Source organism: Eptatretus burgeri, chromosome 6 (genome assembly GCF_056783735.1).
Source record: "Eptatretus burgeri isolate ZD-2024b chromosome 6, Ebu_testis_v1, whole genome shotgun sequence".
NCBI lineage: Eukaryota > Metazoa > Chordata > Myxini > Myxiniformes > Myxinidae > Eptatretus > Eptatretus burgeri.
The window spans coordinates 14847208-14863500 of NC_140966.1; the positions used below are offsets into that span (position 1 = coordinate 14847208).

General features: G+C 37.5%; 2 protein-coding genes across 22 annotated transcripts in view; one reads left to right on the forward strand and one right to left on the reverse strand.

Annotated features, from left to right (window-relative positions):
• Positions 1–5494, forward strand: part of SMPD2 (sphingomyelin phosphodiesterase 2) — a 128521-nt gene extending 123027 nt beyond the window's left edge. For 6 of the 7 annotated variants that reach the window (XM_085884144.1, XM_085884145.1, XM_085884142.1 and 3 more), the window contains one exon: positions 4130–5494. In XM_085884144.1, the coding sequence (XP_085740270.1) occupies positions 4130–4521 (392 nt within the window). In that variant the 3' untranslated portion in view covers positions 4522–5494. Of the gene's footprint in view, positions 1–1469; positions 3081–4129 lie in introns of those variants that run through there. The other variant, XM_085884149.1, reaches the window with a different exon arrangement.
• MICAL3 (microtubule associated monooxygenase, calponin and LIM domain containing 3) overlaps positions 5333–16293 on the reverse strand; it is a 329542-nt gene continuing 318581 nt past the window's right edge. For all 15 annotated transcript variants that reach the window (XM_085884102.1, XM_085884103.1, XM_085884101.1 and 12 more), the window contains one exon: positions 5333–7318. In XM_085884102.1, the coding sequence (XP_085740228.1) occupies positions 7134–7318 (185 nt within the window). In that variant the 3' untranslated portion in view covers positions 5333–7133. The remainder of the gene's footprint in view (positions 7319–16293) is intronic.

Genomic DNA, 16293 nt, shown 5'->3' on the forward strand with positions numbered 1-16293 from the left:
ACAAGATTTCTTCCAACACGGCGTATTTCCACATCCCTCTGAGCTATAACATTTGAAACTGCACGCTGAGTTTGATTATTTAAAAATATCAATGATGAAACAAAAACTTGCAACCTTTCAAAAAGTTTTAAATGATACATTAGGGCTTGTAAAGAGTTGATATTTCACTTTTCATTTTGGGTTAAATGAACCGATAGCTGTTGTAGCATTTTCAAGTCTCTGGATTATTTTATGTTTTGTATTAGTCAAGCTTTGTTTGATATTTCACTTTTCATTTTGGGTTAAATGAACCGATAGCTGTTGTAGCATTTTCAAGTCTCTGGATTATTTTATGTTTTGTATTAGTCAAGCTTTGTTTGATATTTCACTTTTCATTTTGGGTTAAATGAACCGATAGCTGTTGTAGCATTTTCAAGTCTCTGGATTATTTTATGTTTTGTATTAGTCAAGCTTTGTTCGTTTGAGGATACCTTCAGAGCTGACGTGCCTCTTCGGGAATCAGCAAAACAGGTGTTTAATGTCTGTGTCTCTTTTTCTGCATCTGGGCAACGTGGCTTCCTGTCCGACAGTCAAAACTTCATACTTTTAAAGTGACTTAATTGTGTTGGCAGCTGCATCAAGCTATGAATTATATAAAGTTGTGGCTGAACTCGATAAAGTCACTTGGCTAGAGTTAAAAAATTTTAAAAAAAGTCTTCATATCATATTTTTAATCCATCTGTCTGCCATTGTGAATTTATCAGAGGGATTGAAGCAACTTGCAGGCTGGCTAACATTCTCTGGAATGTGCTAACGATGAGCCCACAATGAAACTTACACAGTAGTTTGCCAAAAGTGTTGCCTGTTTTGAAGTGTTCTCTGGGGGTCTTGCTCTCTTCTCTTTCTCTCTCTCATACTGCTTTGGCATTCGCGAAACTTTTCATTGGGAGTACGAATTGCACTCTGCTTTCTAATTTGAAAGGTATTTGATTTACGTGGAGGTAGCTCTCCTATGTCTTTCTCCTTGGGGGGCTATGATTGGCTTTGAAAAGCAAACTGATTGAAAATTCACTGAAGTTGTATTACTTGCCTAATGATTTGAATGGAAATCCTGGAGGTCACTAATTTCCATTTTCCAAACGGTTCTGCAAGCTAAGAGTAGATGCTGCATGGGCCTGTAGACTGCAGAGGATGGTTTGGCCTGAACTGTTTAAACCTATTTTGTGATGTGAACAGTTCTTGGGAATGAGAGTCAAACACCACTGATTGAAGTCGTTGGCAAAATATATCAATAACTTGTATCCGCCGCTTGGGTAGTTCCCGTTAATGGTCGTAATACATCGCCTTAGTCGGAATCACTTTGTTGGAGTGAGCCGTTGATAACTGCAGATCTTGCCTTGAGTTGGTATATTTGTATATTTGATGGCTTTGAAGTCCAAGGTGGAGGGATATTGGTGACCATCCATCCATTGGGACCATACTCTGTGCAGAGCGTTGGTGCTGCTTAAGCAGTCTCCTTGGCTATTGGGTACAATCCTGGACGGATCGCTACTCCAACACAGTATACCAGCAAGCTGGCACTCATTTTGCCGACCTTGGAAGGATGACAGGTAGAGTCAACCCCAGCTGGTATTAATTCAACAGCCAGGTGGGATTTGAACTCAGGTTCCTTGGATCCCAAGCCCACCACCCTAATCATTAAGCCAACACCAGGCATAAATATGCAATGCTTTGCAGAAGGAATGGCTTTATCAACATTCAGTGAAAGTGAAGTTTTTGGAAAAGACAAAGGCATAAAAAGAAGTACATGTATCGTGTTGCTAATGCTTAAATTTGGCCATCACTACATGTACCTGTCTGGCGCTTCACTGACTGGTTTAATCAAAAGACAGCGTGTTGTACTTCACAAACATATTACATGTCCATGAGTCTCAATGAGGATGTAAAATGAAGTAAAACACGTGAAAAGGGATATTTTACAACATGTAGTTGTTGTCGCTGTTATGGTTGTTGTTGTTGTTGTTGTTGTTGTCATGGTGGCTGTGGTTCTTGTTGTTTGTGTGCTACTTCTGTGTACTTTTTTTATATTGCTTTGAGATGACACAGTATTACTATGTATAATTTAGTGTGCTCCTTCCGTATACTTCAAAAGGGTTCCTGCTGTTGTAGAATAATAAACGTTACCATTGTAACTGCTGCATTAAACTCGATAATTAGTTTTTCAACCAAGTAAATAGATTATTACCTTTCCAACCAAGTAAATGGATTATTACCTTTCCAACCAAGTAAATCGATTATTATCTTTCCAACCAAGTAAATCAATTATTATCTTTCCAACCAAATAAATCGATTATTAGTTTTCCAACCAAGTCAATCGATTTTAGCTTTCCAACAAAGAAATGGATTGTTCGCTTTCCAACCAAGTCATTCGATTGTTAGCTTTCCAACCAAGTCATTTGATTGTTAGGGTTAGGGTTCCAAGTCATTCTATTGTTAGCTTTCCAACCAAGTCAATCGATTGTTAGCTTTCCAACCAAGTCATTAGATTGTTAGCTTTCCAACCAAGTCATTCGATTATTAGCTTTCCAACCAAGTCATTCGATTAATGATTAGCTTTCCAACCAAGTCATTCGATTATTATCTTTCCAACCAAATCAATCGATTGTTAGCTTTCAACCAAGTCACTCGATTGTTAGCTTTCCAACCAAGTTAATCGATTGTTAGCTTTCCAACCAAGTCATTCGATTATTAGCCTTCCAACCAAATCAATCGATTGTTAGCTTTCCAACCAAGTTAATCGATTGTTAGCTTTCCAACCAAGTCAATCGATTGTTAGCTTTCCAACCAAGTCAATCGATTGTTAGCTTTCCAACCAAATAAATCAAGTATTGTCTTTCCAACTAAGTAAATCGATTATTAGATTTCCTCAGAATCATGTTTATTATTCGACAATCGCAGGAACCCTTTATAATGACACCTGACACATGGACGGTTGGATGATTCTCCTTTTAGTAATTGTTAATTCCTGCACAAAATAGGTTTATGGTGATGACATTGTCTGTTGCAAAACACACACACACAATGGGTTGGTTTAAATTAATTTATTTCACACATAAGCACCAACTGCTTTGTCACATCAGTGTGTACACAGTATACATGCCATGCTACAAAACAGTAGCTGATTTTTTTCAGGATTAAATACAAAATTTCGTTATTTTGACAAATTAAATTGATAATAATGAATAGAAGTGAAGTTCTCATTAAGTGAGAATACTGAGATCATAATAATGCACATGTACTCAAACAATGTAGGAGAGACTTTGGTTCTGCTCGGAGTGGTGACACAGATCGTCAGAGTGGTAATTGCACAAGAAGTCTGTTGATGAGTGTGAGAAAAATGGTGATTATAACTTCATTACCAATGCTGAAAAATCAAATTTGATGGAAATAGTATTATAAATACATATACTGATCAATATAAAAACTAAAAATCATGCCAAATGCCCTTTTAAAGTCTGTTGTTTCAGACACTGTCATGAGCTTGAGGACAGTCCTCTTCATAAAGTGTTGTTGTGTTGGTGCCCTGGTCAAAATAAATTCACTTCCCCTGTTGTGTGCACATGAGCAGCAGAGTTGTGCCTTAACGCCGACGGAATCTGCAGATAAAATTGGGAGTCAAATACCCATTTGCTAGATTAAGATAGCATTAGATCTAGGTTTGAGTTGTTTTTAACTCTTAAATACCTGCTAGTGCATGCAATATCATGGAACACATTCCTTTAAAATGATTCTCAATTTTATCATTTGTAATTTGTTGAGATCAAATGATCTCTTTTCCTTTTCCTTTTTCCTCGATTAAGTATTTGGATCTGTAGCCAAAGCCCTTGCCTGTACATCTGATCTTTCGTTAAATAAAAGGTAGACAAATGGGACTGGCTGTTTGAATGATAAGGTAAACATCAGCAAATAACGTATCGAAAGCAGATGCAACATTAGTTTGTTGAGTAAATAGCTTTCTGTCTGTTTTCTTCTTTAATTTGACCATCAATTATCGAGAAGCAGAGTACATCATATAGAAATCTGTAAATCGATGACAATTTAAGGTTTCTTTTGTCTCTCATGACCCATTCTACTCTTATATTATGACCAGAGAATGGTGCCATTGACGTCTTGAACGAGGCACGTACGGAGCTCAGAGTCGGCTTGCACGTCGCTACTGGACATCAGCGGGGAGCCGGGCGCCTCTTCGGTCTCAGCATTGCACTGGTGCTTCTTTCAGTGGCCGTTGTGTTATGCGGTGTAATGTCCAAGGCCTTTTCATTCATCTTGGGAGCTGAGATATTGACAGAAGAAGGTTTACCCATCGTTGTGCTTTGTCTCTTGGGCCTTGGTGCCTCCCTCACTGCCCTTGTGGCCGCCACTGCCTACCTGCTTTTCACCACTGAGATAAAAGCCCTGCGTGGTGCAGAGGACGAGATGCGCAGGCAAACTCACACTCTTCAGCACGCAGTTATCAACAATAAAGGACATGCAATTATCTGAGATTGGTGTTCGTTTTGCGAATGAAATCTAAATTAATTATTACAAACAATCACGAGAATATTGAGAATCTTGCCAAACTATTGCACTTTTGGGGTTCCTTCCAAATCCAGATGCTTTCACTCTATATTTTGTGCTAAACATTCATTTGTAAATCATCAATTGTGAATTCAAATGATAGTTCTGGTTACTGCTGGGAAGGCGATGGCAAACTAGCCCCTGCGGTCCTGACGACACTGCTTCGGCAGCACCTAACGTCCGTGGGTAGAACAGATAAAAATGCTTGGATAACAACGGGTTAACACTCAGATCCTTAAAATGAAGTTATTCCATTTTATGTGGAAGGAGAAGTCGTCAAACTGGTGACTACCGGAAACATTTTTTGTTTGAACTGGTACTAAAAAGGTTCCGTCACCATCATTGTCCAGCTGTTGTGTTCACATCATTTGGAAGATCGAAAAAATCACGCACAACCCAAATATTTTACAATTGTTTTTCCAAAAACCCACATTATTCACCCACCCTCCCTTGTATGGTTAAAGAGAAAAGAAGAGCGAGAGGAAGCTGAGGTTGAAGCAGCTTTATGAGTTTGTGAACATTTTCACAGAACTCGTCAAGGTATGTCCATCCCAAATCCTCGTGTCATAGGTTGTGGATTCGATGAGACTTACCTGGTCTATCTTTTTTTTTTTTGGTGATTTGAAGGCCAACTTTGTTAAAATGACATTACCTGGTAAATTGCAGCGGTTGCATTTAAGCCAATTAAAAGGTACAAAGCTGGTACATATTATCTTGAAAGTAATTTTGCAAGATATTCACCAGAGTTATTTTATTGAAGTGATTGATGGGATTTTACATAATTATTACAATAATGCCTTTTTAGAGCAATAATCGATATTACGTACAGAACACTGCATGTAATGAATGTTGCTTTTTCTGTACAAGATAAATGAAATAAATAAAGCCAATTTCCTTACCTTATGCACAGACTCACCTTCGGCACAATAAACATGCCTTCAAACAAGGCCTTGACCTGAAACAGTGCAAAAACAAACTATAATAATTGTTCACTGTGATACAAAATTATTTTACCTGCAGAAACTGGCGAGGAAAAAGCAAAAGTACTTGGACAGTTCCTTGACCCTCGGTTGGGGTTTGGGAGGGGAGGGGGTGGGGGCGCAGGTGTACGAGGTGCAGTTGGAAGCTTTCTCTACCAGGCTGTCCTCTTTAAACGTATCAAATGGCATTTAAAAGTGCCATCTTTTCCACAAAAAAAAACAAACATTCAACCTTTACTGATAAACACATCAGTAAATACGCAGTTCATAACACCCCAGTGCGCCATGCACTTAATGTCTCTGATCCAGTGCCACCGACTGTATCGATACAAGTGACTGGGACAACCAGATATAAACTGTCAAGGTGGCAGGCTCGCTCCTCACCCCCTCCCCAGTTTTTCACCAAGGAGGAAAAAAAAAAAATTGCAGCAACAATCTCCGTAAGTAATTTTGTCAGGAATGCGTTATCACCACCAACAATGATACAATCAGAGATCCAATTATTGTTTGTGGCCATCCCAAAATGGATGACGCTTGCCAGACTGTCTCTCTCAAGTCATAATCCTCGAGTACTTTGCATAAAAACAATTATACCTGCCATGCACCAAGGCACAGAATAACTGTAAAAATGTATTCCAACTTAAAAACAAAATAAAACGACAATAACTTACACAATAAATTTGTCCACAACTCATTACTTGTGTTTTCTCATTCCTCATATTCAGTTCAATATAAACACCCCATGATTCCAATGCGGAGAAAACCCTATTTCGAAAGGCTTGTGTCGTGATTAAGGCCTTGGATTAAAATACAACCATTGCTCATGGAAAATGGTCTCCTGGTGGGAACATGGCGATGTGAGTGTACAGCTTTGGGTTTGTGGTGCTAAAGATGCTTCAATGACCAAAAACTGTTTCAGAGCATCTTTCCATCAATGGTAAGTCCAAATCCAACTGCCTAGAATTAGATCCAATTCATCTTTGGGTAACTGCTGTTTCATTGCAATCTGTTCATGAACATTTCAAGTTGGTAATGCATGGATTTGTGGGGGGTGGTTTTGCCATACCTGTCCAAATGTTGTGGGGTGCTTGCGGCAAGTAAACGTGTCGTCCAACACGAGATCTTTGCCAACCTTTGAATGTGATGAAGTGCACATAATTAAACCCAGATGTTGCTCCAAATTGTCGAGAACCATCAAGGTTTTTTGTTTGGTTTTTTTCCTTTTGAAGAAAACATGTCGATGTGTGTAATCAGTTCATACTTCTAATGCAATGATGGGAAACTAAGTTGAAACACGAATGAGATTGTTCAATGATGTAGGTGACAAAAAAAAAAAGAGTTAAGTTTATGTAAAAAGGAATTTTTAAAATTTCAAATGTCATCACAATAAAAGTAAAATATTCAAAAGAAAAACCACAATTAGATAAAAGTATGACAGAAGAGAACGTGGAGCCTGTAAAATAATGTTGGGAGGTATCTTGTGAGGCTGGTCCTCATTGTTCATGAGCACGGTGTCACGAGGCAGGCCCTATGCCCCGTGCAAGGAAGGGCACATTCTCAAGTCCAGTTCATTTTGTAGCCACGGGACAACATAGTGGCTTCAATGTCACGGTCTTCCTCCTTCTCACGGAGGCGTTGCTCCTCAAGTAGCGCGACGAGAGCGTCTCGGTGCTCCACCACTTCGAGCATCTCATTTAAGATCCGCTTTTCTTCAGCCAGCTCACTTTCAGACTTGCCAGTGTCTGTCCACAATACACAAAACGGTTGGCATAAACATCAATTTCTGCTCTCTGTAATGCTGTCCTTCCACAAGGCCATGAGCAGTTTCATGATAATTTACCATACCAATGCAGGTTTTAACGACAGACACCTAAAACAAATACTTTTTAAGTATTGACAGAAAATAACGAGAAAGACAAAATCTGGTGTGTGTGTGTGTGTGTGTGTGTGTGTGTGTGTGTGTGTGTGTGTGTGTGTGTGTGTGTGTGTGTGTGTGTGTGTGTGTGTGTGTGTGTGTGTGTGTGTGTGTGTGTGTGTGTGTGACAACTCGGGTCCAGTTACAGACACACCACAACAATGAGTAAATGGGTGCTTCGATGTTAGCAAATCAAATATCTGTAAATTACTTAACAGCAGTAGAGTTAAGATCAGTACTTATAAAAACAACTGAAAGAACTTTGGCAAACTGCTAACAGATTCATGGAAGATGATCAAGAGGAATTCCCAATCCAATACATGGAAGCTATTCTGGACATACAGTACCGAAAGATTCCCCCCCCCCTTCAAAATTTTCACCTTTTGTTGCCTTATAGCCTGGAATCAGACTTTTTCCACCTTTATTTACACATCATAACCCACAATTTCCAAATGAAAACCAAATTCTACAAATTTCAGAAAATTAATTTCAAATACAAAACTTTCTACAAGTACTGTATGATTGACCACAGAATGAACAAAGAGAAACCTTAAGAAGTTAATTGTGGAAAAGACAATGACATCATCAAAATTACGATGTATTCTTGGGATTTCTCACCGTTCTGAGACCGAGGTCCTTCTCGGCATCAGTAAAAATAATGAATGAGACTAATTTATGTGGCAAGGAAAAGAAGACGAGGGAGAAGGTTGCTTTGTTGTGCGTCTTAAATGTGATATTTTGTGTTAAATGTTTGAGGATTTTGCCGTTCACAGATAATGTGTCTTTGAACTTGGACTCCAAGGATTTACTGGGGTAAAGTGTAAAAGCGGTGTGCAATAGAAATGTCCGACAGAGTACACAATATGCGAATGCCCGATCGATATGTAACATGTGAACAGATAGCCATCGAGAAGTGAACGCTTCTGAGTTTCTGTGCATGGTTTGTACTTTACTTCATAGTTAAACAACTTATTTTTGCAGTTCTGGAATACCTTCGACGTGTGAATCGCATGTGTCTGTAAAACGAGAGGTTAAATTGTATAAAGTAACAGTGGATATCTGAAGGAGTAAAACTGCTCGGTTCATTCTCTTGTTATGAGGAGATTGGGACCATACTCTGTGCAGTGTGTTGGTGCTGCCTAAGCAGTCTCCTTGGCTATTGGGCACAATCCTGGACGGGTCGCCACTCCGACACAGTATACCAGCAAGCTGGCATTCATTTTGCCGACCTCGGAAGGATGACAGGCTGAGTTAACCCCACCTGGTATTAATTCAACAGTGGAGCGGGATTTGAACTCAGGACCCTAGGATCCAAAGCCCACCACACGAACCATTCAGGTAACACCAGGCATAAGGGTAATTTGTACCAACGGATGAGAATACACGAGAGCCAACAAGGTCAATTGGATTGTTCGAGGTTTACTGATGGCAATCGCAAATCTTCAATCCAGAAGATTCACCAGTTAGCCGAGTTGAGAGAAGAGGGTGGGGGGAGGTTTTTTTTTGAGATGTTGTTTACAGCACTCCGAAGCAATTATTAACTTTAATCTTAGGAAAAAAACAACAAACACTCTTTTCTGTTTGTTGATCCTAATCCGTATTGGTGAACATGAGAACGGACAATTTTCCCATTAACTCGCTGAAGTACTCAGGATGTAGACTGCTCAAGGATACGTTTAAAATTACAGAATAAATCATTCACAACTAAATAAATATATGTGGAGATCACCAAAGAGAAAAAACATGGACTCAAATTATTATATGTCAATTATTATAATTGTCTCCAAAAGTTAGCTGCAGACATGCACAAACGACATGCAGTGTCAGGGCTGTGAAGAATGCAGGAAAATCAGTAGTTAGGAAGTTAGGGCTGTGAATTAAAATATGTCAGCGCTGGACATTGATTGAATGCAGGCTTTTTATCCAGAGAGGGAAATGTTTATTATTTAAACTTTCAAGGAAAGGCTGTGGCCAGATGAGAAATGAGAGATAAAACGGGGAAATGAGAGAATGGACCGTTTGGATGAATGGAGGAGTAGATGAGTTAGGATAACAGTGGCAGGACGTCAGGGAATAAGGGAGATGACCAAAGAAGTTGGAAGAGGAAAGAGGAAAAGTGGGATGCATCGGAGTATTAATGGCACGCCAAGTCTGGCAGGTCATGAACGCTATTTGGATATTTGTGAGCATGCTTTGGGGGAGGCTGCCTTGAGTGCAGACAATCAGTTGCTGAAAGGCGATGAGACAGATCGTGTGCACACATATCAAATAGGAGGGCTGTGTGGGAGTTTAAAGACAATTTAGTGAAACTTTAGGGCCACATTCTCAGGTGGTAGCAAAAAATAAAATGGAGGACACCAATAATGATAACAATTGAATCACGGCACACATGAGTACCATCCTTTAAATATATGCAATAACAAACTAAAGAAAATGTATATAGTCAGGCTTTTGCATTATCTTATATCAGGCATGGATCCAGAAAATTAAAAGTGGGGATGAGAAGGGTCTCTGGAAAAATAAGTTGGGAAGGGGTCTAATGGGGAAACTCTAAATGGATTCCAATACTTACATGACAATTTCCAAAGAAATTGCACCTAAAATGCCATTTCACAATTACTTGTATAAAACAATCAGCTTTTGGTTCCGGGTCTGAACGTGTTGGACGATGGCTCGTGCTTCCTTCCAGTTCATCAAAGCGACGTTTTCAGGGCCGGATCCGTCGTTTTTTTGCTGTTGTTACCTCTGCTACCGAAGGTGGACAAAGGTTATCTTTTCACACCTGTATGTCTCTTTCTTTGTCTGTGAGCAAGATATCTCAAAAAGTTGAAGACGGATTTGGCTAAAATTTGGTGGACAGGTTGGGTGTGCAATGACTACAAATTGGTTCGATTCTGGTGAAGATCCAGATCCGGATCCGACGACTAGAATTTTGAAGTGATTCTTCACCATTGAGAGATAGGACCAAAAAACGATACTTCCCAATTTAATTCACATTCTTCTTAATTGAATTAATTTGCTTCTTTCTTGACAAGTTTTTAAAACATTAATAAATACTTCACCTGCCTTATTTTTCCTTGAAGTACACTCAACGTGTTCTTCATCACGATCTATTACTCTCTTCTTCATCCAATTTCCTTCCGAAACCTGTCTAACTCACAGACACAGTCCGTTGACCCTCCCCCTGAACCGACAGCATTACTATGCATTCAATAACCATTAATTTCACCCCTCCTATGAAATCCATCTCCATATATCTAAATTGTGGAAAATAAGGTGTTCAGTTTGCAGAGGTTGCCTGCACACAACCATCTACTCCCCGTTCACATCTATTAAGTGTCAACCCCCTCTATGTCAGTCAGTACCCTCTCCCTTGTCATCTCCTACAAGCCCGTGTTCTCCCAGCCCAACCGTTCTACGTGTCCCTCTCTCTTCAGCATTCCACTTCATGTCCCCCTTTCCACTTCCTCCTCATCCCATACCCTCCCATCTTCCCCCTATAATGCAAAAATATGTTCAATGTTTGAGATGCTTTCATGAGTTCTGGCACATTTCAGCTTTCCAAGCATCAAATTACAAACTCCTTTAAACACGCATGTGGTACATCCATGCATTATTCTCCAGCTCTTTCCGCTACGCTCAACTTTCTGTTTACCCTTGACCTAGAGTTGTTCTCCTCCATGAGGCTGAATACTGGTAAAAATGTATATTCGGTATTCGACTGCTTTTACAATTCACAATGACAAGTCTGGAGACGGCGATGGTTCACTAAGCAATGAACACGGTAGTAGTGTCTAACTGAAACATCTGTATTCTTGAATCTGAGAACGTAATTCATTATACCTTGCAGGCCTTTTTATTTTATTTTTTTTACCTTCGAGGGGACGCCACGGGCAAACTGGCGGGAATCGGGAAAAACGTAAATGATGAAAGTTGTAGTACTCGAAGAGCACCACTTGCACACCAATTTTCATTCGAAAAAGTTGAAAACCCAAGGAGCTCGATGCCCAATTTATTGATTTTTTTGACATTTTCTAAGTTCGTGGCCTTGTGACCTTGACCTTAGGATGAAAATGAAAAATCGAGCTCCGTGGGGCTATGCAAGTACCATTGGGCTAACCAAATACTGAAACCCCTGCCAGATTCGACAAACCCCATCGGAGAAGATTTAACTTGAAACCGGCTACCCCCTAAAAACACATGTTTTTTGGGCGTGGCTCTGCCCACAATGGGCGCAGCACGCCCATTCTCAGGAAAACACAAATAGATCATGATATAAACCTCCCACCCAAATTTTATCAGGATCGAATCAAAACCCACGGAGCTATGTTCGGGACAGACAGACAGACACACACCCATAACGAATATAGTGGTCACTTACTGACTCGTGAACCAATAACTCTTGTATCCGGATCCTGATTCAGATCTTCACCAAAATTGAATAAATTCGTCCTTGCCATGCACCTAACCTGTCCACCAAGTTTCATCCAAATCCTTCCACAACTTTTTGAGATATCGTGCTATATATCATTTTCGGCCCCATCTCTCAATGGTGAAGAATCATTTAAGAAATTAAAAAAATTCTCATATCTGGATCCGGATTCGACTCTTCACCAAAATCGGGTTGATTCGTCCTCGTCACACACGCAACCTGTCCACCAAGTTTCGTCCGAATCCGTCCACAACGTTTTGAGATATCCTGCTCACAGACAGACAAAAAAGACAGACAGGGGTGAAAACAACCTCCGTCAGCCTTCGGTAGCAGACGAAACAAAAACTGTCCTATGTCGGTGGGATTTGCCTTGAAAATGTGATACAACCTTTGCTTTTGTTGTTGTTTTTTTTTTAATTTGGAATTGCAGAATGGGAGTATGTTTGTGATAGTTACCGAAAAATCATCTTGTTTGTGAAAATAATTTATTATTGAGATTATTGAATACATTATGCAAGGTGGAAGATCTCCACTATTTTCACATTTAAATACAGTACAATTCTGTTATCAGGAACACTCACGATATTATGAATTATGTAATCATGAATAACAACTTTGGACAATTCTGTTTCAACAAATTAATTTGAACCGAATGTAACGAACAGTGAAAGGTATACTTTTTCATTGCATTTATCTTTTCATGAAAAGAAACACCACTGTGCCCAAGCTCCCCCAAATCTCATTCTGTTCAGTGGATGAGATGAAGTTGAAATAATCTACCAACTCATTCTCCACCAATACTTGCTCATTTTTCGCAGCGAATCAATAGAGTGGGTGCAGATATTTTTGCTGACATGTTTACCAGCATCAGACCAGCAGCGCCCAATGAAATAAAGATGTTTGCAAAGCAAAACTTTGGCATTGAATGTGGTGACGAGAAAACCAGCGATGAGTGGGAACAGAAAGAACACCTCAATTTAAAAACATCCCAACTTCCAAGTTCATTATATAATCAAGGCTTGTTGAAAATGTTTGTCATGTTCTTTGTTAAAACTGTAATAATGATAGGTTGTCATCATGTTCACTGTAAAAATGATAGGTTGTCATCATGTTCACTGTAAAAATGTTTGTCATGTTCTTTGTGAAAACTGTAATAAAGATAGGTCGTCATCATGTTCACTGTAATAATGTTTGTCATGTTCGTTGTTGAAACGGTAATCATGAGAGGTTGTCATCATGTTCACTGTATTAATGTTTGTCATTTTCTTTGTTAAAACTGTGATAATGATTTGGTTGTCATCACATTCACTGTAATAATGTTTGTCATGTTTTTTGTTAAAATGTAATAATGAGAGGTTGTCATCATGTTCACTGTAATAATGTTTGTCATGTTCTTTGTTAAACCTATAATTATGATAGGTTGTCATCATGTTCATTGTAATAATGTTTGTCATGTTCTTTGTTAAAACTTTTAATGCGAGGTTGTCATCACGTTTACTGTAATAATGTTTGTCATGTTCTTTGTTAAAGCTGTGATAATGATAAGTTGTCATCACGTTGACTGTCATAATGTTTGTCATGTTCTTTGTTAAAACTGTAATAATGATCGGTTGTCATCATGTTCACTGTATTAATGTTTGTCATGTTCTTTGTTAAAACTGTAATAATGATAGGTTGTCATCATGTTCACTGTATTAATGTTTGTCATGTTCTTTGTTAAAACTGTGATAATGATAGGTTGTCATCACGTTGACTGTAATAATGTTTGTCATGTTCTTTGTTCAAACTGTAATAATGATAGGTTGTCATTACATTCACTGTATTAATGTTTGTCATGTTCTTTGTTAAAACTATAATAACGATAGGTTGTCATCATGTTCACTGTATTAATGTTTGTCATGTTCTTTGTTAAAACTGTAATAATGATCGGTTGTCATCATGTTCACTGTATTAATGTTTGTCATGTTCTTTGTTAAAACTGTAATAATGATAGGTTGTCATCACGTTGACTGTAATAATGTTTGTCATGTTCTTTGTTCAAACTGTAATAATGATAGGTTGTCATTACATTCACTGTATTAATGTTTGTCATGTTCTTTGTTAAAACTATAATAATGATAGGTTGTCATCATGTTCACTGTATTAATGTTTGTCATGTTCTTTGTTAAAACTGTAATAATGATCGGTTGTCATCATGTTCACTGTATTAATGTTTGTCATGTTCTTTGTTGAAACTGTAATAATGATAGGTTGTCATCATGTTCACTGTATTAATGTTTGTCATGTTCTTTGTTAAAACTGTAATAATGACAGGTTGTCATCACGTTCACTGGATTAATGTTTGTCATGTTCTTTGTTCAAACTATAATAATAATGAAAGGTTGTCTTCATGTTCACTGGATTAATGTGTGTCATGTTCTTTGTAAAAACTATAATAATGATAGGTTGTCATCATGTTCACTGCAATAATGTTTGTCATGGTCTTTGTTAAAACTGAAATAATGAGAGGTTGTCATCACGTTCACTGTATTAATGTCTGTCATGTTCTTTGTTAAAACTATAATAATGATAGGTTGTCATCATATTCACTGGATTAATGTGTGTCATGTTCTTTGTAAAAACTGTAATAATGATAGGTTGTCATCATGTTCACTGTAATAATGTTTGTCATGTTCTTTGTTAAAACTATAATAATGATAGGTTGTCATCATATTCACTGGATTAATGTGTGTCATGTTCTTTGTAAAAACTGTAATAATGATAGGTTGTCATCATGTTCACTGTAATAATGTTTGTCATGTTCTTTGTTAAAACTGTAATAATGCTCGGTTGTCATCACGTTCACTGTCATGTTTGTCATGTTCTTTGTTAAAACTGTAATAATGATAAGTTGTCATTATGTTCACTGCAATAATGTTTGTCATGGTCTTTGTTAAAACTGAAATAATGCTCGGTTGTCATCACGTTCACTGTCATGTTTGTCATGTTCTTTGTTCAAACTGTCATAATGATAGGTTGTCATTACATTCACTGTATTAATGTTTGTCGTGTTCTTTGTTCAAATTATAATAATAATGAAAGGTTGTCTTCATGTTCACTGTATTAATGTGTGTCATGTTCTTTGTAAAAACTGTAATAATGAAAGGTTGTCATCATGTTCACTGTAATAATGTTTGTCATATTCTTTGTTAAAAGTGTAACAATGCTCGGTTGTCATCACGTTGACTGTCATTATGTTTGTCATGTTCTTTGTTAAAACTGTAATAATGAGAGGGTGTCATCATGTTGACTGTAATAATGTTTGTCATGTTCTTTGTTTAAACTGTGACAATGAGAGGTTGTCATCATGTTCACTGTATTCATGTTTGTCATGTTCTTTGTTAAAACTATAATAATGATAGGTTGTCATCATGTTCATTGTATTATTGTTTGTCATGTTCTTTCTTGAAACTATAATATTGATAGGTTGTCATCATGTTTACTGTAACAATGTTTGTCATGTTCTTTGTTAAAACTGCAATAATGATAGGTTGTCATTGCATTCACTGTATTAATGTTTGTCATGTCCTTTGTTTAAACTGTGATAATGATAGGTTGTCATCATGTTCACTGTATTAATGTTTGTCATGTTCTTTGTTCAAACTGTAATAATGATAGGTTGTCATTACATTCACTGTATTTATGTTTGTCATGTTCTTTGTTAAAACTAATATCATGATAGGTTGTCATCATGTTCACTGTATTAATGTTTGTCATGTTCTTTGTTAAAACTGTAATAATGATCGGTTGTCATTACATTCACTGTATTAATGTTTGTCATGCTCTTTGTTAAAACTAATAATGATAGGTTGTCATTACATTCACTGTATTAATGTTTGTCATGTTCTTTGTTAAAACTGTAATAATGATCGGTTGTCATCATGTTCACTGTATTAATGTTTGTCATGTTCTTTGTTAAAACTGTAATAATGATAGGTTGTCATCATGTTCACTGGATTAATATTTGTCATGTTCTTTGTTAAAACTGTCATAATGATAGGTTGTCATTACATTCAGTGTATTAATGTTTGTCATTTTCTTTGTTCAAACTATAATAATAATGAAAGATTGTCTTCATGTTCACTGGATTAATGTGTGTCATGTTCTTTGTAAAAACTGTAATAATGATAGGTTGTCATCATGTTGACTGTTATAATGTTTGTCATGTTCTTTGTGAAAACTGTAATAATTATAGGTTGTCATCATGTTCACTGTATTAATGTTTGTCATGTTCTTTCTTCAAACTATAATAATAATGATTGGTTGTCATCATGTTCACTGTATTAATGTTTGTCATGTTCTTTGTTAAAACTGTAATAATGATCGGTTGT